General features: G+C 28.8%; 1 protein-coding gene across 1 annotated transcript in view; it reads right to left on the bottom strand.

Annotated features, from left to right (window-relative positions):
- Positions 1 to 2,452: 2,452 nt before the first annotated feature.
- Positions 2,453 to 25,517, bottom strand: part of LOC113553400 (putative mediator of RNA polymerase II transcription subunit 26) — a 45,686-nt gene continuing 22,621 nt past the window's right edge. The window contains 18 exon segments of the mRNA XM_026956718.1: positions 2,453 to 2,621; positions 3,429 to 3,627; positions 4,640 to 4,784; positions 4,844 to 5,006; positions 5,086 to 5,441; positions 5,513 to 5,619; positions 5,691 to 5,777; positions 5,848 to 5,922; positions 7,128 to 7,796; positions 8,318 to 8,367; positions 8,602 to 8,730; positions 8,732 to 8,802; positions 8,896 to 9,056; positions 9,310 to 10,626; positions 10,794 to 10,850; positions 10,956 to 11,011; positions 11,120 to 11,480; positions 13,145 to 13,292. Coding sequence (XP_026812519.1) covers positions 2,466 to 2,621; positions 3,429 to 3,627; positions 4,640 to 4,784; positions 4,844 to 5,006; positions 5,086 to 5,441; positions 5,513 to 5,619; positions 5,691 to 5,777; positions 5,848 to 5,922; positions 7,128 to 7,796; positions 8,318 to 8,367; positions 8,602 to 8,730; positions 8,732 to 8,802; positions 8,896 to 9,056; positions 9,310 to 10,626; positions 10,794 to 10,850; positions 10,956 to 11,011; positions 11,120 to 11,480; positions 13,145 to 13,292 — 4,307 coding nt within the window. The 3' untranslated portion in view covers positions 2,453 to 2,465.

The following is a 25,517-nucleotide window of genomic DNA, read 5'->3' as shown; positions in this document are numbered from 1 at the left end:
TTTGTTGATAAAATGAGCTTTATTTGATTTAATATATTTTTATGATAAACTTGGGAAATAAATAGCAATAGCCAATAGAGGGACGGTATGGTACCTAACAACGTGGGTTACAACATGCCGGAAACAGCAATTTTCCGAGGGAGGTCATTTTTAATTGGTATGTTAATTAAGTTATATGTATAATTAAATCTTATCCATTGAAAGTGATTACTACGAAACAATAAACAGTTATGTATAAAAAGATATTTACAAATTATCATGTGGACATAATATAAATTATAATAAATATAATATTATGTTATACTAGTTTCTATTCATTGCTTATGAGATATTCTTGACAATTTTTACTTAGGCAACTGTTTACTTGAATATTATGAACAGTGATGAAGAATCTTATAAATTAATTTTACCTTTTCTGTTTGTCACTTCTTACAATATAATGTCTATTATAGTCCTTATAATATATCAGGCATCAACTTATATTGATAAATCGATATACCATAATTATTAATTAATTAGTAATTCTGTATCTTATTAGTTAGGTATTGTTGTGCAACTATGTAGGTTTTCTAGGCTCTTTAATTTAATCAATTGAGTAATTTTTTATTTTATTTTATATCTTCTATATAATAACCTAATAGATAAAAGTCTAACTACATTTCTGATATGAACAGACTTATTATTATAAGTACCTATATCAAACATTACAATACTTTTACCTTATTACCTAATTTTTTTCACAGATTTTTAATTAAAAACAATTATGTCTCTTATAAAATTGCTTATTATTTTAACTAATTAACTAATTTATTTTTAAGAATTTAGATTTTTTAATATACGATTTATTACAATTAATGATAAAGCAGTTTACTAATTGTTCCTAAAATTACTTTTTATATACCAATTGCGCTCTATACATTTTACAATACCTATAAGTATATCTTTATAAGGATAATGTATTAGTTATTTATAATAATTATTATATAATAAATGAAAATACTAGCCCGCAATTTTTTTGTGAGTATTAAATATTAATATACATAATATAATAGAAATAAATAAATTTTTTTTTCACATTTTACAAGTTATCTTTTGATCGTCAATTATTCAAAATTAAATACCAGTTACATTACATTACAATTCGTTTCATAAAATTCTCGATACTGTTATACAATGTATTATACCCAATTATTTTAATCAGTAATCAATTGATCAATAAATAAATTTTAATTTTCAAGTATGTATCTATGTATTGTGCAAGAGTAATTGGTATACTGACCCTAAACGGGCCTAAACGAAAATGTTGTGTTAAGCGCAATTGGTCTATGCCCAATAATAACCTAATTAATAAGAATTTTTCAGATGATCCATTGTTTAGGTATACATAAAGGAGCTATAAAAACTTCTTAAATATTTTTCCCACTGCATGTAGAGTTCAGCTGTATAATTCGTGTAAGTATAACATACAATGTACGAACATAACAACTAATAAGTATAAGTATAAGTTTTTATTTATTAACTATAGGTATGAGTATATGATGACATATCTTAACAGTTACCTGACTTAAGCTTTTATAGTTATATAATATTTTAATATTAAGTTCAATTTTTCAATTCACATATAACTACTCATATATAGAATGGAGATTTTCAAAAAGCTTTGGATGCATTGTGTGTAAACTGTAAATAATAAAATTGATATTTTATTATAATAAATTTATGTACAATTTCTTTTAGATTAAATATATCAATTCAAATTGGTAGTTATGACAGTTTCTAAGTATATATAAATATATATTTTTATAAATTAATATTGCATTATGTAATATTTCCAAATGCGTACCTAATTCATTAAAATATTATACAATTATATGTTAATAATAATAATATTATTAATTATTATTAATGATACATCCCACATAGTAGATGTTTTTATTGACGTAATTTTCGACATTAGGATTTTTAGTTTTTACAATCAATTACAAAATATTACTATACAAAATGATTTTTTTATTTTAATATATACATATACATAATATATATATTATATATTTAAATGTATACTTATTATATAAAACTTATATTAATAAGTTAAAAGTAAAAACAATAATACAAATACCTATAAAAGGTCACATACAATATTATTTATTCAATTGTTTGAGGATTGAGAATTATAATTATTATAAATGACTTGAATTCTTTAAACAAAATTTGTAAAAAAAAAATTTATCGAAAAGTGGTTGAAATACTATTGTATTGAGCGTATGTTGCATGTTGTACATGTAATCAGTTTTTCAACGTCGTGCCAAAATGCGATGTGAAAAAGTGGTCACATGTTTATAATTTTTTATAATGTATATTGACAATAGTAATAAAAAAAAAAAATAATAATAATAATAATAATATTAATAATTATAATAATGATAATAATTCTAGATCGTTTTGGCCTATCGATGATAATTGGTTTATTCGCTACCGTCGTCAATCCGACTGCTCCTGATTCCAGTCTTTCCCGTCCATGGGTATATGTCTGGACATGGCTGACATGTGCGCATATACCTTACACCTGACTTGTGCCACAGGTTGCACACTTTTGGATTGTTGCACTTCTTCGGCCTCTCCTTTGAAAAAATAATAATAAAAAGTTTTAATAATACAATCTAATATTATAATTTATATTTCGTATTATGCGTCAAAAGATGATAGATGATGGTATACATAAGTAAATATCGAAGTCATGTATTAGAAGTCACAAAGTCAAGTAGTAGCTAGAACGCAAACTTGCATGTTATAATTTATAGTTTATAGATACATCGAATAGATTATTGATCGTTTTTTTACTATGCATAGAAATTAAAATACACGTTGAATATAGAATTTAATAAAATCACCTAAGACTAAATATATCTTAACAGCGGCGTCGGTGAAGGGGGGCAGAGGGCGCAATTGACCCCTTAGATATAATCCAAAGGAGCAAAAGTATACTATTGTTCCTCTATCCTACATTAAAATTAAAGGGTATACAATCGTAAATTACGTAATACGTTTAATTTATACGTTTACTTATTCAAAATTGGTCTCATTTTCCTGAATGTGCGCAATAATATTATTATTTCTTTTATATTTAATTTATTATATTTATATTATACTATAATTATTTCAATACATTCATATAATTGAATAATTTTTATATTATTATATACTACTTATATCAACATTAAAAGAATAAAATATCGAGAAAGGATTTCTGTTATTAATCACAAATATATATATATATATGTATTATAACTGTTATTAGGTTTTTATGTTTTTGATAATTATCAATAATGCCCCTCCCTCATGAAAAATAGTTTCTGCGCCACTGTACCTTAACATTTAGTTAATGGTTTATTAAATAAATATTAAATAATAAAGTGTTTCATGCTTACCGATAAGTCACAGTGGAATGGTGTGAACGACTGTAATCTTGAGATTGATGTGGGATCTCTCACCCATTGAATGGCTTGCCAATTGGTGACGATCCAAACTTCTGGCATGCTCACGATATTGTCTAAGAATTTGATGAAGCCCTCTTTATGGTGAGGTTGTGTAAACCAAGCCGCGTGGTAGAACAATCCAAATGGAGCTCTATAACACGAAAATAATATTATGTATTTAATTTTTAATAATATTTTGGTGGACTAACACTATGGTTTAATTTAATTAATAATAAAGCATGGTGTATTTATGATGTATAAAATATTTATTTAATTTAAATGTGGCATATTATAATGTGACAAATCAGCTAAAAATAAAATATATATTATGATTTATTTTACGCAATTTATAAACTATACATTTAATATACCCGTCGAACGAGTTTTGATTTAACTTTAGTAAAACAATAAATTGAAGTATTTTATAATCTGGTTCGTGATAAAATATTTGAGTTTATGTCTCCATGTTTCTCATTTTAAATGATATATTATCTGATAAAAAAAATAATCATAGAAACTTAAATACAGTTAAATTGAATACAAATAATATAAATATATGGAATAATTTATTTTGCCTAATTTATCTTTATTACCTACAACTAAAATTAAAATGGTGGATTTTGATGGGGGGGGGGGAGGGTAGTCGAGTAGGCTACGAAGGCGTCGAGCGGGCCTCATAGTTCATAGTTCCGTGCATAGAGTATCTATACTGACTATACTCAATGAGTATAGTACTCATCTATGGTTTCATGCGCATCATGCACCATCACTGTCATCGGTTCGAACCCGGCTACATATGGTAGATCATCATGCGTATAATTATATCATGGGATAGATAACAGTTTAGAAAAAGAGATTTTTCTCTTCTCCCTTAAACTGGATATGACTGAAACCTACAGTCAACCACACAAAAATTCGACGACACATGCGGTAAAAAAGCTATTCATATTAAAAAAGAACTATAATACGTATGACAGGTAAAAATATAATACACAAATTATATTTTCATTTTCCACTATAATAAATTTCCGTTTGTAGACTTAAGTTATTATACAAATGATGTATAAGTAGAGTTGATAATTGTTTTTTCATTTAGTATAGGTACATTTTTTTAAAATGTTTGTGAAACATTCATTTAACCTACGTTTTTTATTTAACTTTACCTGTTACTAGTGAAATGTCTGTCAAAGTTCTTCATTAACATTTTTTGTACTCCATCTGCATCTGATGGATTACTGCAAGCGTCTCCCATGGAACATCTGCCTCCATTCAAGTCTTGCCACATAACCATAGGGACTTCCCATACTCCTAAAATGTGATTGTGTTTGTTATTTGTTCTTATTTTTTACTCTATAATTTTATTTTACCTGGGTACGATCTGGTTGGACATGGTGGTATCATACAGTCATGGAATAATTTATAATCAAGTGTATATGGCCAGCTAGGAGGTTTGTTTTCGTAAATTGGCATAGAAGAATCATAAGTAAAGTTGCTGTCATACAACATTTTGAACATTTTATTGCCTCCTACCTATAATTCAATTTTAACACGAATAACGACCATTATTTATATAATTTAAACGTATAATAGTAATTTTGTTTCGACATACAGCTAAAAATGGGGCTCTCATTCCTCGTATATCTTCTTGTCTGACTCCACCGTAAGCAGATAGTATTTCTCTTTGACCAACGATTTCTTTTGTCCATTTCTTTTGTGAGAATTGTTCACCAAAACTATGCGAAACTGAATGCGAAGCAATCTCATGACCGGCGGAATATAAATTTTGTACTTGGCTGTAATCTGTCCACTCATGCGATACGTAAAAAGTAGCACTTATTGGGCAGCCATTTGGGTTGACTCTGCCCTTTTCAAATAAATCGGTGTAAAGTCCTTTGTTTAGGTCGTTTACCGAATCATCAAAAGTCAACAAGACAATTTGCGGTGTTTCTTCTGGTGCCAAATCGCCTAACAAATATTTAATATCGTGAATAGTATAATTTTTACAAAGGAAATTATTTTCAAGAGTGAAATTTTACCAGGTATTTCTTTGCCTCCACAACTACAGTCTGGTAATTGACAAACATCTTTGCGACATTTCGCAGCAGTCTTATCGGGTTGTGGTGTCGGATAAATTGGATCAGGCCTATAAATAAAAGTCAAAATGATAATATTAAATTTTGATCAATAATTTCAAATTTGAATAAAATATATTACCGTGCTGGTGCATATTTGTATACATCTACAAATTCTGAAGCCTTACTGACTATGGACGTGGATGGCTTTAATGTTGGTCTTGTTCTCCTATTAAGATCATATTCATTAAATAACGCGTTAATTGTATAGATAAATGACAGCCTATAGTTTAACATACCCAACTGCAGGAGTTCCTCTGTCGATATCATTACTGCTTGCTGTCGTATATGTTGCACCTCCTCGCACTCTGCCTCTATTGAATACAGATACATTTATTTAAAATTTTCAAAGGCCCTTAAATTAAATTATAATTAGTGGCCATAAATGCGGTGTTATGGTCGTAATTTTGGTTGTGACTGTTTTTACAGTTTAATGCGTCAAAGCTCATGAATGCAAACATTTTTTTTAAATTTTTTTTATCAAAAAGCATTTAATGAGTGAAGAGTTATTTGATTATTACAAAAACATAGAGTGCAACAAAAAACCATGATAAATAGGAAATTCAGAACTAAGCGAAAAGCTTATAATTCCCTCCACCGTTCAAAACTTGCTATTGCAGCATGCAAGTTTTGTCACTTTATACATTTATTATTTAAAGTCAATCGAGTCACTGCATATCAGTAAATTTAGCAAATTGATGTCAAATATAGTTATTCACATTATTATAATAATAATTTGATGAGCATTTTAAAGTTGGTACCATTAAAAATATAGCTAATAGTTATTGTATATTTAACTATAACTATCCGATAGTGGGTTTAACAAGTACGATATAGTATAGTATTTCCATAAGAAACTTTTTTTAAAAGTTAAAACCATGTTATTACAATAATTTACGTAAGTTTTTTTTGTGTACTATATTACAGTTATATAAAAAATAATTATTGCTGTTAAAACCTGTTTAATTTTTTTCCATTTTCTCATTTCGATAATATTTGATATTAAAATGTAGGTATTTTGTAATGAAGTACCTATTTGGTTATTTTATTATTGAAAATATTTTAATTTAAATTAAATTTAAGTATTAAAATATATTTTACTTATATAATTATACGTGTAATTACAAAATAAATAATTTTCGATATTTTCTTTAAATTTATATTTCATATTGAACAATTAATTAGCATGTTATATAAAAACCATTGATGTATATCATTTATTTAAATTACTAGAATGTATGTCAAATTTTAAGATTCGCTAGTTTATTGGTAATAAATTCATAAATCATTGCTTATACTCAAAATTACGTTTTTCCAATTATATTTTTTAATTGTACCTAACAATGTTATATATTTTAAAATTTATACATATTATTATGCATTGATGTTTTGTTTGAAGCTATATATATATATGGCATTTTGATAGTGGCTAGCGTCTAGCAAAGATAAAATATTTGAATTTATGCGTTATTTCTGATAAAATCTGATATGTATTGACCCTCAATAACATCCTCCATACCTTGATGGTTTTTCGTTGCACTCTCGGCATTCTGTTACTGTTTTGCTTGTGGGTGCTGGCACCGTGACTGGCTGAATACTCGGACCGCTCTTGACTCTTGAATAATCATTAGTATTTTTAAATTCTGACGACTTTAGTGGGGCTTTAGTAGTTGAGGACGTTGTACTAGTTTTTTCTACTGAATTATCATCAATATAGCCTGTTCCCTCATCTTCAACTACAACATCGTACTCTTGATCGAAATCCACCGAACGAATTGTAGTTGTCGACGTTGTTGTAGTTGTACTTGGTGTAGTGGAAGTAGTAGTTGGAGCTTGGGTGGTTCTGACTTTGAATGGTGTAGTTTTGACAGTACCACGATGTGTGGTAACATCATATTGCGTAGTATTGTAAGGATCTACGATTATTCTAAAGTCTGGAGGCGTAGGTTTTGATTTTTGGGTAGTGGACGTGGTTGTCCAGAAATAGCTTCCTTGAGGCGATGGTGGTCGTAAAAACAATGAAGGGGTTGATGGGTATGAGAGAATTGTTGAAAGAGTAGTAGAAGGTAACGTGGAGGTTGTGGGTGTTGATGTAGGAAATGTAAACCTTGAGGGGGATGAAGTCTGTTCGGGGAACTTAAACTTTGAGCGGTCCGGTACGAAGGGACTTACACCGACGACTGTTGACCTGATTAAAATTATATGTACAATATTAAGAGTAAGTATGTACAAATAAAATTAGAAGTAAAGTTTGTATGTTTAGTAATTGTATGTTATGTAAATAAGGCAGTGAAAGAGTATATAATTTCAATAAATAATTTTGTTATAAGATAGTTATGTTGAATTTACATTCAAAGATCATTAGGTCAATATCATTGGAGTTTAGACTTGTTTTAAAAATATAAAATCCATTCCAATTTAAAACCATATTATCATATGTACACATTTTTAGTTTTTACATTTAAATTATTTTTACATTTAATTTGCATAAACACTATATAATACAAACGCATCATACGCCCACTATATATTACATCGTATATATTATTTTAGTAATAATAAATTCACACGGCCTTATTTACATGTCGTAGCAGTTCTGTGGTTATATATATCAAAAAATAATAGTAATTCGTTTAGCCACTTATCTAACCAAAAATATAATTACCTAACCATAAGCGAAATTAAAATTTAAAAAAAATAGTTTCTCACCTGTAGGTTGCTTTGGTCTGTTGCTCTCGTTGAGCTTCTTCTTCAGTGATCTGTAAACGATTCAATCGGTCGTAACATTAACATTAAGAATAATTATTTTGAAATATTGAAGAAATGAGATTAAATTAAATTTAGTAAGTTTATTATATATTTACTTGTGGTTATTAATTTCTTAATAACATACCGTAACATATTATACAATAGTTTTTAAATAGCTATTTATTTTATTTATGTAATATTAAATATTGAACTAAGAATATAGTTCAATATAATTTAATACTTGCCTTAAGGTTATACTCTGGTACATATGTATTAGCTTGGTATCTTGGCGTGGGTTGTTGCAAAGGTGCAGGGACTCTAAAAGTATCTTGTTGAGGTTGAGACTGAAGCTGAAGTTGTGGCTGAGGCTGAAGCTTGCGGTTGATGCTGAGGTTTTAATCGATTATTATTATTGTTTACTGATGATAAGGTAAATTGACCATAATCTATAAATAATTTTTATTTAAATAGTGGTGATGATAATTAAACCTTAAAAATGTAAAAAATATATAATTTATAAAAAACATTAAATAACTCACCAACATCTTTGTAGATTTCAGAATCGTCATCATAAATACTATAAAAAGCCGGATCATATTGTGTTCCATTACGGTTACTAGTGGAAGTAGTGGTTTTAGCAGTGGTTATAGGTTGTACAGTCTGTTCAACAGCATAGGATGGAACAGAAATCTGTTGGGGTCTACAATTTGTATTCAAATTAGTTTATATGGCATAATTATTATAAGTGTCACAGGTTTACAATCTTTTAAGTATACACTACAATACGTTGTAAAAAATAGAAGGTTTTAGTTCAGTTATAAGTTGAATTAGGCGTCCTTTATAAGTAAAACTCGTTTAAAAATATTTTACCTTTAAATTGGCCTACTTACGTGATATATTTTATTAAAGAACGCCTAAAATGTGTTCATGTTAAGTCATAGTAAATGTCTCACCTTTTTAAAATGTTTGGTCGGATAGTTGGTCTCGGCTTATATTTAGTCGATACTGTTGTTGTGTCAGTCTTAGTTGGCAATTTGTATTTATTTTTTTGTTCATCGACTAAATTTAAAGCAACTGTAGTTTCGTGAATAGCCATTTGCATAACTTGTTGGTCTTGGGGTTTATTTTTGTCCTTTATTCGAGTGTAAGCCTCTGCGGCTGAATCATAAGGCTTTGGTCTTTGTGGTATTTGAGTCAATTCGAAATTAGGTGTCTTATGTAAATCATTAGTTTTTGAAACATTTTTTAGCACAGTATTTTTAGATATACTTTCTGAAGGTTCATCTCCTTCCCCTTTGAATTTCATATCATCTATATTAGTTAATTTTTGAGGTATTTTAGGTTTCTTTGGCGTTTGATCATATTCTTCTTCGTCGTCATAGTAGTATTCATCATCTTGTAAGTCATCTCCTTCATTATATTCTTCTATATTTTCTAGTCTACTTTCTTGACTATTTTCTTCTTCTTCTTCTTCTTCTTCTTCTTGATCTTCGGCAAATCCTTTATTTTGATTTTTGTCAGGTACCCCATCACTATCTCTACTAATAATCTTTGTGAAATTTGCAGGCTGGTAATTATGAACTACTGCTAAAGGTTTATGAAGGTTAGGATTAATTACTTTGGGTTTGGGAATTGGTTTTGGTTTAGGTTTTGGTTTATGTAAAGGCTTTTGCTCTTCTTCATTAGATTCAGGAGATTCTTCTTGACTTTCTTCTTCTTCGTTTACACTTAAATTTTCATTTTCATTTTCATTTTCATATTCATTTTCCTGACTTTCATTTTCTTCATTTTTATATTTATCATTATTGTTTTGAATACAGTTTTTACCCTTACATCTCACTCTAGTTACTAATTGTTCAAATTGTTCATCAGCATTAAGTGGTTGTGAGTTTTCTTCTTCGTGTTCTTCTTGGTTCTGCAGATTCTCTTGGTTATCAGGATTTTCTGGATAATCTCCTTTATCTTCAATTTCTTCATTTTTTCCGGGGTTTTCATCGTCTACTTGATCATAAACATCATCATTTTCTTCATAATCTTGACGATAAGGAGGCATTCTATATCGTGAAGTAGGACATGGGATCATAAGTCCCGGGTATATTTTTGATTCATACAAGCATCGTTTGTGTTGTCTCGAGTTGTCTGTGTTTGTTATAGGTACATATGATGAAGGTCTGGAGGCGATCCGATAGTCTTTTGGTAATTTGCGCAAAGCATAATTTGTTGTTGACATCGTCATCTCAGTTGGTCTTGGTCTTGTCATTCCGCTGTAGCTAATGTTTAATAAAAACAACGGTGTCATCATACAAATTACACAGTATCAAGTTGTTCCCTTCACCATTACTACCAATATTCAATATTGTATAATGTATATTATATATTGATGGTAATTGGTATAAACAGTACTTAAGTTGGTTCTACAAAGTGTGATAGTCGTTACCTCTGTCGAGTCTGTCGTTTAAGACGTTGTTTACCATTGTTTTTGCTCGTATCGTTTCTGTTGCAACATGCGTGTATAGTATGTACAAAAAAAATGTTAAGTATTATAAGTTCTGTAGGTGTTCATTAGCTGTAAGTATATATATATTTAAAAAACACTAACCTGTAATTTTGATTTGGGATTTGAAATTGTTTGTTTTTTTCTACACCTGCAAATTGCTAGAATATAAAAAAAAACATAATATAGTATAGTCATTAACTCATATTTTTTGATCTGTAAAAAGTGATTAAAAGTTTAATAAGCGGTGATTTATTTTAATTTGTTACCGGTATAATATTTCTATGTTTAGAAATGCCATCTCTGTCTCTAGCTACTTGACCCAATGTTGAAGGTTGACCTCTATATACTCTTTGTTGTCTATCACTGTCATCTTCAATTGCTCTGAAGTCTTCTTCTTCATACAATTGTTGTTGTTTTACAAGTTGTTCATTGACTTGTTGATCTTGAACTTGATGATGTTGATTAAATATAGACGGAGTAGCTCTTTGAGGCTGTGCTGATGGATGTCTTTGACGATCAGACGACCGAGCCAAAGCCAGTGCGTTTTCTTGGTTATCAGGTTGGGTAGCTGAAGTCTCAGCTCCACATCCCACATTACGAGGCCAATCGCATGTTTGTAGTTCATGACTAAAATAATACGTACAATTTAAAATTTTATATCTTATGTTTACGATTTATTTTAAGTATATGATAATCGATTACACAGATATATTGGTTTTTTTTTAAAAATATTTCATCTAATAATTCATTATTTTATTAACAGTCTGGGACATAATGTTAGTGTTATAAAATATATTATTATAGAACACATTAAATTCATTATATTGAAATAATAAAAATATTAGATTTAACGACTTCACTAATATTTTATCGCTATAATTGTTAACTATTTTAATTAAAATTAATACGATTTTGCACATACCTGAGGTATGTGACTACTCGTATATATAAATAAAATTAAGTAAAGAGTCAGATATTTTAATGGTTTTATATAAGAAATATTCAATAGGTAGGTATTGTTTTATGATTTATACTATTGTCTTAATGACAATTATGAGGAAATAAAAATTTCGCAATTAACAAAAGTTTGTTCATTTGCCAGAAGTTGCAAGTTGTAAACATTGGAAAAATGTGTTATCTAGTGAAACTTATCAATATAATTTTAACAGCAATCTACTAAAATACCAACATTTTGCACAAACAAATTTTCAAATAGGTAAATAAAATATTCTTTGCAGATTCAAACATTAAGCAAAATGTTTATTTTTAAATAAAAAATAATTAATTTCCAACCAAAATGTGCAAATTTGATTATAATCTGTGACGTTCTGTTCTATTTTAGGTGACTCTTAATCAATTTTATATTGTATCTAAAAAAAATTATATAAAATACCCACTTATTTGTTCTTACAATTTATATACATTTGGACCATTTGGTACCTAATAAACAATTTTACTGGTTACCTTTCAAATGTTCTAAGATCCCTAAAATTGTATAACTCTATGTTATAATAATTATAAGTAGTACCTAATGGCCACATAATATAGTATTAAATTGTATATTGTATAGAATAAAATCGTATTATATATGAAAATAAATAAAATAAAACAAATATATATATATATATATATATATATATGTCACAGATGATGTGGTTTTTAAAAAGAAGCAGGATGAAGTGATAGAAATAATAATAATAAAAAAAATTATGATGTAATTTTTAACGCAATAATATCCTATATATAATGAAATATTACAGAAGTCTAATAACTTTTGAATTATTATGGGTCGTTAAATTTTATTTATTTTTAATTGAAATCTATAATCCGATCATAAACGAGAACAGCAACACAATCACGCCATAACATTCATGTAAAATACGCTCAACCGTTGTAGTGTGTCCTAAATAGTAGTACCCCTATTGCCGAGGCCAGTTGTTGTTAATTGAAAAGAACTTAACACACACGCAATCTGATATAATTTTTTAATAATATTGAGTTTGGTTAATGAACAAATGGTATTTAAAAATAAAAATAAAAACATTGCGTTACATAAAATATGCCTGATGTGTGATGTGTGAAAGTGGTATATCACATTTATAAATTCTTATCTGATACAATATTATATTTATATATATGTGGTGTGAAATAGTTTCTATATTTTTTCGGATTCCGGAACCTGTGAGTATTAATAGGCAATAACACACATACACACACACACACAATATCTATATTTTATATGCATTATGCACGCTTACTCGATCATTATATTAAAATTATTAAAAGCTTACCTGTACATCAAACCTCCAGTACATGATTCTAAAAGAGCACCACCGAATACGCAGACATAATACTGGGAACAATCATTTGGATGTGGATAGTATCCGAATTCTTCTGGGCATTTGAATCCTTCACCGTTCTTTTGTTCTTGGCATAGACCTAGAAAAAAAATTAAGTTAGCAAATATAATCTGTTTATAAGACATGTATATATATACATAATATATAGTTATTTTAATAGAAGAAAACATTATTTTAAATTTAACAATATTGCAAAAAATAACATCTTTAATATTATTGGTTATGATAAGACTTAAACAGTTACACACGTAACACCGAATCTAACCAATACTATTATCATTTATCAGTATAATTCAAACAAGGTCAGACCATACGTGAATGATATTTTATTACTCATTGTTTAATTGTTTCTCAACATCATATATTTTTAAATAATAAAAAACAATAGCATTAATATTATTCCGGTTTGAGTGGAGGATTATGAATGATGATTTAAAACAATTTATTATGATCTTTGTTACCACAGAATTTTTGATCTCGTGTAATGTATTTTTTTAGTGTAGCAAATACTTAAAACAAAATTTTGCCTCATTAATTTTAGCTTTTGATGGGTTGGTAATCTAACAACGTACATTATAACTTATAAGTATTTATATTAAAAATAGAAATATTTTATTTTAAACAAGGAAGTATTTAACATTTTATTTCTCTTTTTGAAGTACTTCTTATGTTGGTTCACTAATTTTCATATAGAAAATGTATAAAGTATAAATATATATTATACAGTTAAATTATTAGACTATTTATTTTGTGTAAAATGTATCTAGTATTTACTGATTTGTTTACAGTATAGCCTAATAGGTTAGGTATCATTTTAGTTATACAAAAAGTTGAGCAAAAATGTATCTATTCCTTGAAGATTTCTCTTAAAGTTAGATATCATAGATTAAGAATAAAAAACATTATGCTCATCTTACTTTATCCCAGAATCTTTGCTGTATATAAAATGTGAAACTATAGTTTGGTATTAATATAATGATTTTATTATGAACCGTTTATAATCATAAACGATTTAGTTATAACTTATGACATTACGAGTTACATGATTAAACACCGCACTGCTAACTGTGTAAAGTTTAAGGAGTATGACCAATTTTAAAAATATTAAAATATAGTTTGTGCTATAATATTTAGATGTCTACCAATCTTCGTGAAATAATCAAAAACGTTATTTCCTACAAACTCTTAAAATTTAAAATTAGGTATAATCGAGATATTTAATTCGAACATTTATCAAATAGTAATCGTGACGATTCGTGTGCAAATACGATCGTAAAACAACCGTCTTTACGACCGATACGAACGAACATACAGAGATGTTGTTATAGTTCTGTGAGCGCCAAAAGCATATATAGGCGCCTATCGTGTGTGCGAGTCTGCGTGATGCACTTATAAACAAGACACAAGAGTTTTTTTTTTTTTTTAATAGATGTTAGACCGAACATTGTCGAAAACTGCAGTCACTGCTGTATAGTCTGTGACACATTATTATCGTGATAATAAAATAACTGTGGTTGACGCATATCATTATAGTGGTCCAGCGACAGTGGAACGCGATTAAATCCGTTACAAAACTATACGGGTATTGTACGTACAGCCGAAAACAGCAATTTATTGTCTTCTGGTGTGCAGTCGAGTATAGTCGCACAGCACCATTTAGCATATTATACGCGTGTTATGTCGCCTGTGGGAGTATATAGACAACATACAAAACATAACATTATAACGTCTATAATACATCGCGCTATCATTGTTGTGTGTAGGAATAGTGTAGGCATATTATATACCTGTAAACGCACGCGTGTTGGTGCGCAAGATTATGTGTGTGTCGTACGGCGTGTGCCGTACAAAATATGTGTATACACTTATATACATTATGTATATGCGATATAAGTGCCAGTACGCCGCCAGTACGAAAAAAAAAAAAAACTGGTCCAGAGAAGTAATGTCAAAACTCTAAGGCGAGGTCGCTATAGATATAATATGTATGTGTGTGTATAATATTATGTATTATTATATTATATACTATGCGCAAGCGGGTGTGGTCGGCCTGGATTATCTTACGTCACACGCGCGCGCGATATTCTGATATTCACACAAACCGCGGTCATTATTAATACTGTTTTAAATATAATATGGTCTATATAAGACCAGGTTAAACCGATAATAATATTGTACCAACGTCTGTCACTCTACGGTTTTATCGTTTAATCTAAAAGTTTATATATACGAATTCGGGGGGTGGTCATTGTTTTTTTTTTTTATATTATTTTTTTTTCCCACTCGTTTCAACGCGGCACGAGCTATAATTGCTAATTAACCGAACACGTGAAACAGCAATAATAATAATAATAATAATAACAACGAGAAAGACAACGAAAAATCGCAACGATAAATGATTATTATGTCGGAGATAGTTTGTCCTCGATAAATTCCTTAAATGGTGGAAAAGGTTGTGATTTTTTATAGGGCTCACGAAACGCGGGTCAATATTTCTCCACCGTTTTATAACATAAAACGAATTCGACTGTCTATCATGTGAATGTGAAATGTGTGATGTGTTACAATTTTATAAGAGTTAATTTAAAAATTTAAGTATGTATTTTAATTAGTTGCGAAGGCCATTGCAGTACTTAAATAAAATATCCCCATTATTTTATAATGCCTTATGACTTTGTATATCTGGATTGGAAGCAATCGTAGAATGACTGGAATGTAACTATTTTTTTGAAACTAAATATTTCATAAATCTAATAATGTATTGAATAAAACCGAATTTCGTTTTATAGGTAATAATAATATATTAAACTTTACTATTATTCGTTACCATGCCTGTTAAATGACGTCGGGTACCTGTAATCTATTTATATTTTAACCTTGTAGAATCAAACTGTAATTACAATTATTGTTTAAATTATATAGGTACATTTGTTATTTAGTCATTAGTCATTACTGTAGCAGAACCAGAAAAACAAGAAATGTCCATCACTTGCGGAGTAATAATTGGGACAAATCATTATTTGCAAAACAGACTAGTTAGAAAAATACAAATTAATGATTCGATCAATTTGAAAACAAAAAAACGTCCATATAGACATATTAAAAACTTAGTTTTCTCGAATGTATATTTTGTTGCGTATTCTATTTGATTTCTTGGAAATAAAATATCTAAAGACCAAATTAAATATCATTAATAAAATCACGTTTATACAATTATTTTTGATAATCGAGTTGACTGGTATCTTTTTACACTTGTGTCTAAAGTGGGACTTGTGTCCCCGATAAAACCTTTTATCATTTAAAAAAGAACTTTTAACTGGTTTCACGACTACCATAAACAATATGAATTATACATATATAGCATTAGTATAACATGATATATCTATTGTGTCGAGGGAATGGACGGTTTGGCATGTTCTTAAGATACTCGGGTGGTCACCCATCCGTGAGTACCAGAAAAGTTTGGCGTGACTTAACAATGACGCAACGCGTCACTTTCATGATCAGCCGCGCCTCATCGGCCCTCAACTTTTACTTTTTCTATAATAAAATTCGACATTTATCGTACAATTAGTAATTACTATTTATATATTTATGCAACGTTGGTATTTGGTACACAAAAACTATTACTTATTTATTTTATTTTTACCATATAAAATGCATTTTATTCCCTAATAATTATTACCTATCATCATATTATATGTGCCTATTATATTATAATTACATAAATGTGTACATTATACGTACATAATTAGTTTTAATCTTTTCAGCGTTAATTATTAATCAAGAAGCACCTACTAGTGTTCGTAATATTGGCAATTAATAGTAATAAGTTACCAGCATTATATAATGTAATAACTAATAAGATATAATAAGTTTCATCTAAAAAAAAAAAATAATTAATTTACTATATAATAATATCATAGTACTATGTAGTAGTAATAAATAGCACACAAGATTTTTGTCCAGTTATCCAATCTTAGTGTTGTTTTATCATTACAGTTGATCGTTCGTTAACATGTCGGTTATCATCAAAAGAAATCATCGGAGTTTGAAAAAAAATATACAAAAACAATCAAGGTTTGCCTAGAATTTGCATTTAATGTCATATTACGAAACAGACACGCTATCATTGTATATATAGTTTTTCATTATTTTTCAACGAAAACAACGGATCTTTAACACAAAGATCGTTATTATCGATATTGTTTTTCAAGGATATATCCTTAGTGTCGGTCGTCCCTAAAATTAACGTATATATATATATATGTACATAAATGTTACCAGAAACCCGATAGATTCTTTGGGCGATGGTCATATAATGAGTAATAAACTAATAACATACTATAAATTTTTACTTTCACTGAATTATATTTATTTGACTTGGCTAGCGTCCACTGGGTTGTGAAATTGTGTTTACGTGCCGCGTAATATAGGGAGTTGCACATCACATCATTGCACTTTTTTTACATTAAAATACGAACAGTAAATAACTCAAACCATATCGACTTTATCAAAATAAAAAATAAATGTAGGTACACCTCGATTATGTAAAAATAAAAAATTAAATTGACGCATACATTAAAAATTATTTATTGATAAAAATGTCTCTCTTTAATAAAATGGTTTGTATATTATTATGTATCTATACTCCAAGGATTAAAATCTTGAAGAATCTTAACCGTGGCTTACCGAATAACTGAAAACTTGATTTATCGACACACTAAATATACAAATATTTAGTTTTTTGAACTAAATAAATAAATGTATTAATGTTTAAAAATTATAAATATTACAAAAAATGGGCATATTATTCGTACAGATCACGAATATTTTACAAGTAAACTATCTATGTATACTATTTTTGTATTCTGCCTAGTTTATGTTTTAAGCTGAAAATTATTCTTGTAATTGTAGATTCTAAGTGGAACGATAAATATATTGATTTTACAATAGTGTTATAATTTGTAAAAATTTTTTTTTTTAATTTAATATACAAAGTTCCTCATGAGTTTGCTTTAATGGAATTAAAAATAAAGTTTAGCGTAAAGCCATATACATTTGTTTGTGAAGACATGTGATCTTTCAAGATTGATTTTGGTTCCTGCTCTATTATAGTATTGAGTATAATGATTGCACATATTTTACTTTATTTCTTTTTAAATTTAATATTATAAGTCACTAAACAAACTAAAAATACAATATTTACAATATTTATTTTGATTGTAGATTGTAATATACCTGTTCTAAATTACCATAAAAAAATTATTTTTGTGTTTTGTGAAATTATGATCTATCAGTGAATTGAAACTTTTTCCATTATTACCGGAGACGTCAACGAAAGGAGTTGCCCACTAATTGGAGATCGGCGAATTGGACCTGAACCATATTAACACACCCTACTCAGGTAGATGCTTAAAACACATACATAAAAATTCATTTCAAAATGGCTTTTATTTTTTGCAATATGCAAAGTATAATATTTTAATAATAAAGTAATAATTCAAGTAAAATTACTCGATACTATTATTACACAATGCCATATTGAAATAATTAAAAATTATTATTGTTTTTTTTTTTTTTTCATAATAATATTTTTGTATTATCTAACCGAGTATGTTAAGATTAAAAAATATTTTATTTTATATTTTGACTGTAGGTACCAAATTAGTCGCAAATTACTTGAGGTGTGTTATAAATTGTAATTCACTCGTAGTAGAAATCTGGTTCTAAATAGATTAGCATCAGGAAATTGCTATAAACTTAGTAGTTTAAGTTAATAGCTTAGATAATTCTTTAAAATGTAATTGCGTTTGTGCAATAAATAGTATTTATTAATTTCATCGTGGAAATATAATGAAAACTAATAGGTAGATAGTTCGTATGTATACAAATTGTATTTTTCTTGGTTTTGATTCCGAGTAATTTAATCACGTAATTATACATAATATATATGATTTATGTAACCTAATAATATTAACGAATGCAAAACGGAAGCATCGTCGTGATGATATTATGATTGTTCAGCGGGACGAGCAAACGCGTTTGGGCTAGTGATTTAAGCCCGAAATTTGCAAACCGAACAATATATTATGTTGTGCGCTGTGTTCGAGTTGGCGAACATTATCTGCTGCAGATTGAGGTCTCGACCTCAGCCGCGGCCATTATCTATAGCGGTAATTAAATATCTACGTCAAGACTTGGATACAACGTTATAAATCAGGCTGCAAACAATTGAAATAGAAAAAAAAAGAATTGTATAAAATATATTATATTCTAACTGCGAGCGCCTCGCACCTCGCGTCGTGGTACGGCTACAGGTAACTCCTTCAGTCCCGTATTGCAATATATATATATATATACACATATACCTATCTGCAATACATACACGTGTATAATATTATAAATCGTAGTTCGTAATAATAAATATTGCGCAACGGTCTGTCCGTGTCGTGTGGGTCGATCTACTTTTCATCAGACTAGCTTTTCGTATAGATACACGTATAATGTAATGTATAATATACGCGTGAATTTAGCTGGCTATACACAGACGGCGCGTGTAATAATAATAATAATGATAATAATAATATTAATATACCTGTGTACATATATATGTGTATATAATATGTACGTTACGTTTTATTTTCATTATTATTTAATTTTTATTTCTCTTTTTGCTTTCTTTTCATTATCTCTCTTTGGATCGTCGTGACTGTACCGCCACCGCCATTTCTATTGTCTCGTTGTAGGCGTGTGTCTAATGTGCAAACGACTCGGACGCGCGCGCCACACGCGATAATAAAATATAAAATACATAATATTACCCCGCCACCGCGGTCTGCTATAAACGCACGTAACGCCACCGTCATCGGGTACATATTATATATTATTATAAATTTATACCCATTATAGCCGTATAAATGTAGTACAATAATATGTATAAGCGTGTGATGCATGTCATACGTCAAAATCTGTCACGAATCGCGCGGTTATTGTATCGATCGAAATAACGCGGACCAATTGTCCGTGTACAGTGTTTAAGTTGCAGCTATCGCGCATACGGCATACCCGCATTATTATTTTTTACTATAAAAACATTGCGATTTTTAATAAAAAATTACGATCAATCGGTAATATTATACATGTTTGCGCGTGAGAAAGACGAGTCTGCGACGGTATGATTATGTAGTTATGTCGTCTACTGCGCATGCCGCGCATAGGCGTAAGCGCCGGAGTTAAATATAACGTTTTAATTATGTATTAGTTATTCCGTTTTTATTCGTTTTATTATTATACATATAGGAATATTACCCCATCAGAGAAACACTGAAGGTTTTATTATATTTTTTTTTTTACTTGGATGAATTGTGTAACTTGCTAAACGGCGTTTGTAAACGTTGAACATAATATTCTCAACTATTTATTTTACTTGTGGTGCATTACGGTGGACAATACACGAGAATTGGTTAACCTATAGCATAATATGCATACGATTTTTATAAATGTATTTTCCGGAAACCTTTCAAATTTTTAGCAATAATTTCGAAACATCTCTATGTATACTGTTATCGAATTAATTTATTGCTATGCTGTTGAAACAACTATATATATATAAAATTCTCTTTTAGTCAATAGTTGATATATCTATTATAAAATCAAAATTTAAATAATTCGACAATAAAATTGTACAAAACAGCGCATTATATTATATTAGGTTAGGTTAGGTTACAGCGTATATACTAGTAGGAGTATGTATAATTCTTACTTTTGATCTCTAATACAGTAGTAATAACATATTGTCAGAAACCCAGAGGCAATAAGATTATTCGTATCCATACGAACTAATAAAAATACTGGAAAAAAATCGAATTTTAAATTAATAAATAAATACCAATCAATCATTCGTACTTCCTTAATATTCGTTTAATTCTTTAATAAATCGTAGCAAATAACTATGTTATAATAGTAAGGCATTTAGAACAATATTATGAAAATAATTAATATTTATGCAATATTACATAGGTAGGTATTGGTTGTATATAATTAATTTCCAAACGATTAGCTGTAGACGTGTAGTAGCTTTCTCGTTCACCTCAGAATTAAATTTGTTGAAATAAATCTAAATAGTAAATACATGTTACTTTAGATAATAAATTTAAAAAATACAAGAACATTTTAAATGTTAATACATTTTTAAATAAATAGAATAGAAATAAATGAGCAATCCTTATCTAATTTAATACCAGTTTAGTACACTATAGTGTTATTTAGTATAATAATCAATATTTTTTTTTATTTATAAATTAAAATATGTTAATACGTACAATGTACATATATAAATATATTGAGAGTTTATACATCATTAATAGATGAAAGAACAATTACCTAATCTAATATATTCTTTTCGTAATTTATTGACCTAAAACACAAACTATAATCGTTTTTTTAATACTTTTCTAATCTGATTTATAAATAGTGTTGAATAATGATTACAATTACACCAAACATGATTATAGTTTAAAACTCTGTATACAAATTATACAGCAGCATGTAGGTACCATAAAAAAATTATTAAAACGCCAATAAAATTATAAAAAGTAATTATATACCTGCAAATGGATAATGTGGTTGTTATATAGTTATTTCTTGTTACTTATTACATAGGTATAGACTATAGATACTATTAAAAATACTCTATAAAATGTTTATGTAACGAATTTTCTAAACTAAAAAGAAACTTAACACATGTTTTGTCCAAAAAAGGTTGTGGTTATCTGTCAACTGTCAAGATATTTTATATCATCTTATCTATAGGTATAATAATCTTTTCGACACATATTTTTTCGGAAGTAAATCGGAACAAGAAAATCTAAATGCACGATATTACTACCATATTATATAGTAATGCATGTAGAGGGTATCTAATACCAAACAACGGCCTTTCTAAACATATAGCAAACATATTTTTTTTTTCAAACACAGTTTACTTCCGACGTTCTGTCAGTATGTATTATACACATAGACACATAGCTATTTGTATATCCGTCCCGATTTACCGTCTGACCCGTTACAGTAGATATCCGCGTTAAAAGAATAATATAATATATTCGTGTATAGAAAGTGAAATTAATTACTTGCAACCCGACAGATATAGACAGTACCTATACATTTTAGCAGTTCCAGTGTGTGTTTAGAATGCGATTACACTGATTTACAATAAGAGCTGTGGCGGCTGAACCGCAATGACGCGACCTTGGCACGTGCGCGGGAGAGACACAAACTGATCGAACGATTTCACGGTGGATGATTAACACGCTGTTATAATCTATACCAAAAGTAATAGTTATGTATGTATAACACGTTTATATTTATAATGTATGTCGATTTATTGCAATGAAACCGAACGACGCGCTTTACTAGAATTTGCGCTTTTGGAGCGTGTAGCCTGTTGTAACGCTGTCGTTAACACTGTGCACCGGATATTATATTTATACCATTGATTTACTTGAGTTACTAAAATATTTTATCATTATAAATATATAATAATGTATGCGTGCATAGCCCGTGGTAATCATACACTACGACTGTACGAGTAAGTATACTGCAGTTTAGCCAGGCATACCAGAACCAGAACTATGTACCCAAATTAAAAATCCTTTAAAATTCTATAAGCACTCGGTATTAATCAAAACCGATATTCTGGTTAACTTGTACTCCGCATACTCGCGTGGATAGTTTTAAAGTTCCCTGGACTTTATTAACATCCATGCGTTAACCCACATTATATACTTTCAATAACAACAGTTAGGTATATTGTATGTATCGCGACGTTTGAATATTCGATTACATCTCTAGCATTTGCAGAAACTACACGTGGATGCATTACACGTGTATGTAAACACTGTAAACTGCAATAATTTGAATGACTATTTATATATGCATTGATTAAACCCAACCCTTATTATAGTATTATTATATCAATATACTTAGTGCCTATCGCAGATTACATGCAATCTTAATAATATGTATAATATATTGTTATCACATGGGTCTATGTGTCTATATATGAACTATTATTATATACCTATAAGTACTTATATCAGTTGTGACTAGACTCATGATGTTACATGTGTTTTGTATGCATCCAAAATCCTGCAGCAAATACAATAATAATACTTGTGTGAATAATATTGAATATCAGAATATTTAAATATTTAATGTTGTAAACTGTTACTGTATGTGGTATTTATTTTAATAAATGCTGCAGCGTACGTTTAAATGTAGTTCTCGTCGAAATTCCGTTTGTAGGTTATTGGCGATTTATTTATTTTGTCACTTTGTTTTTCGGTTTTTCCATTTGCCGCCTTTATACATAAATAATAATGCGACTACGTCAGTGTGTCTGTATCAGAATACGAAAACCAGATTCGTGTGCATACTTGAAACGATCGTCGGTGAATTATGCAACGCGCATTCTTAAAATGAAATTCGGTTTGGTATAGGTATAGTTATAAGTATAGCCTACATAATATTATATATCACGTCAAGCTCATTAGACCCTGTCCGAATCTGACTTCCTGTACATGGAAACGTCTTCGTCGGTGTGTAAAATAAATGTTTTATGGTATTTATGCGTTATAATAAATGTATTATGTATACATGTATAATATAATATATATATTATATTTCGTTTGGAAAAATATAGAAAAGGTATTATGGCGACCAATCACCATCATTATTAGTCATTAGTCGTTATACATTATTATAGCGATTTCGCTTGACATTTGGCCGACCATCATCATATATATACTTGTATATGTGTACCCTGAATTTGCATGCTTTTAAGTACCTACATAACCTACCATACACTATTACTTCCACACTCGCGATATATTGATTGATGACGCGTACCTATATATATATAACACTTTGGTTGCGTTCTGAAATATTTATAATTATTAAATGTGTGCACACTAAACGTAAAAATTAAATATAATTTAATACAATTTCTATAAAATGTCGTATATATAATATAGGTGTGCATACACATAAATAAGATACGCGAAAGAGTATACAATAATATACCTAACCTAACACTTATATTTGTATACTGTTTATTTATATTTATGATATTAATTATATTTAAAAAATGTATAAATTACTTTAAAATGTTTCACACGCCCTTGCGGATATATGTATGTGCATGTACACACTAAGAATTATGATACTGAAATATGACCGTGTGAAAATGAGAAAGGGGTCAGACGCGCGACCGTTGGAATCAATATATAGTTGTCAACAAGCGTTAAAGTCTCCGAGCTGATACTATTTATGAGTAGCTATACGATATTATTATATTATATACCGCATTGTTTACAAGAAAAAATGGCTTTAAAAGAATAATATTTTACCATTAACATATTATATTATACAGCATTTGAAGCGTGAAACGTAATTTCAACAGAAAATAATAAAATATTAATCAACGGCTGTAATAATCACTATATGTAGTGTGCTGTATTTTATTACTATTTTGTACTTATACATATATATCATATACCTATATATTATGAAGTGGTTATGATATGATTACGTATTATATTTATAAATGGTATAGGTATATATAGAATAGAGTGTGGGTGGTTGAGAGTCGGATGATTGATCGCTCGATAAGTGAATTATACCAAGGTCGGAAGGAAAGTTGTATTGAACTGCAACAAATAGTGAGACCAGTTGTGCGTATATGGGTCAAATCGGTGTTGGCCGCAGGAAATAAACATACAATATGTCTCTATGTGTACTTGATTTAGCTTGAATAAGCCTACAAGAGATATTTGAACATTTCACGAATATACCTGCACTGTCGTTTTCGTAGCTTAAGCTACTGTTTGTATTTTTCGATTAATATTGACAAATATATAATAGGATAATTCATAGACAATAATATACAACAAGTATATTGTGTAAACTAATGTATCTGACTATAATTTATAGATATGAATCTATGATTATTTATAGTTACTTTATACTTCCACGCGCTTGATATAATCCATGTGAATAATTTTATAGTCTATACTCTATAGGTATACGCATTTTGAACAGTTGTTGAAATCGTTTCATGTTATCGAACTATATGATAATTATTTACCCATTAAACTCACTATATATTAACATGATATTTTGTAACGAATTGTTCTTTTAATAATATCACGTGTTTTTCTGGTCGATTAAGTTCAGACGAATATATAACAACGAAATTAACTCACAAAGTATGTGTATTATTTACCTATAGGAGCACTGGTTT

The sequence above is a fragment of the Rhopalosiphum maidis genome, chromosome 4 (assembly GCF_003676215.2).
Source record: "Rhopalosiphum maidis isolate BTI-1 chromosome 4, ASM367621v3, whole genome shotgun sequence".
In the NCBI taxonomy this organism is placed as follows: Eukaryota; Metazoa; Arthropoda; class Insecta; order Hemiptera; family Aphididae; genus Rhopalosiphum; species Rhopalosiphum maidis.
The sequence above is the reverse complement of the archived record's forward strand: the minus strand, read 5'-3'. Positions and strand labels throughout refer to the sequence as shown.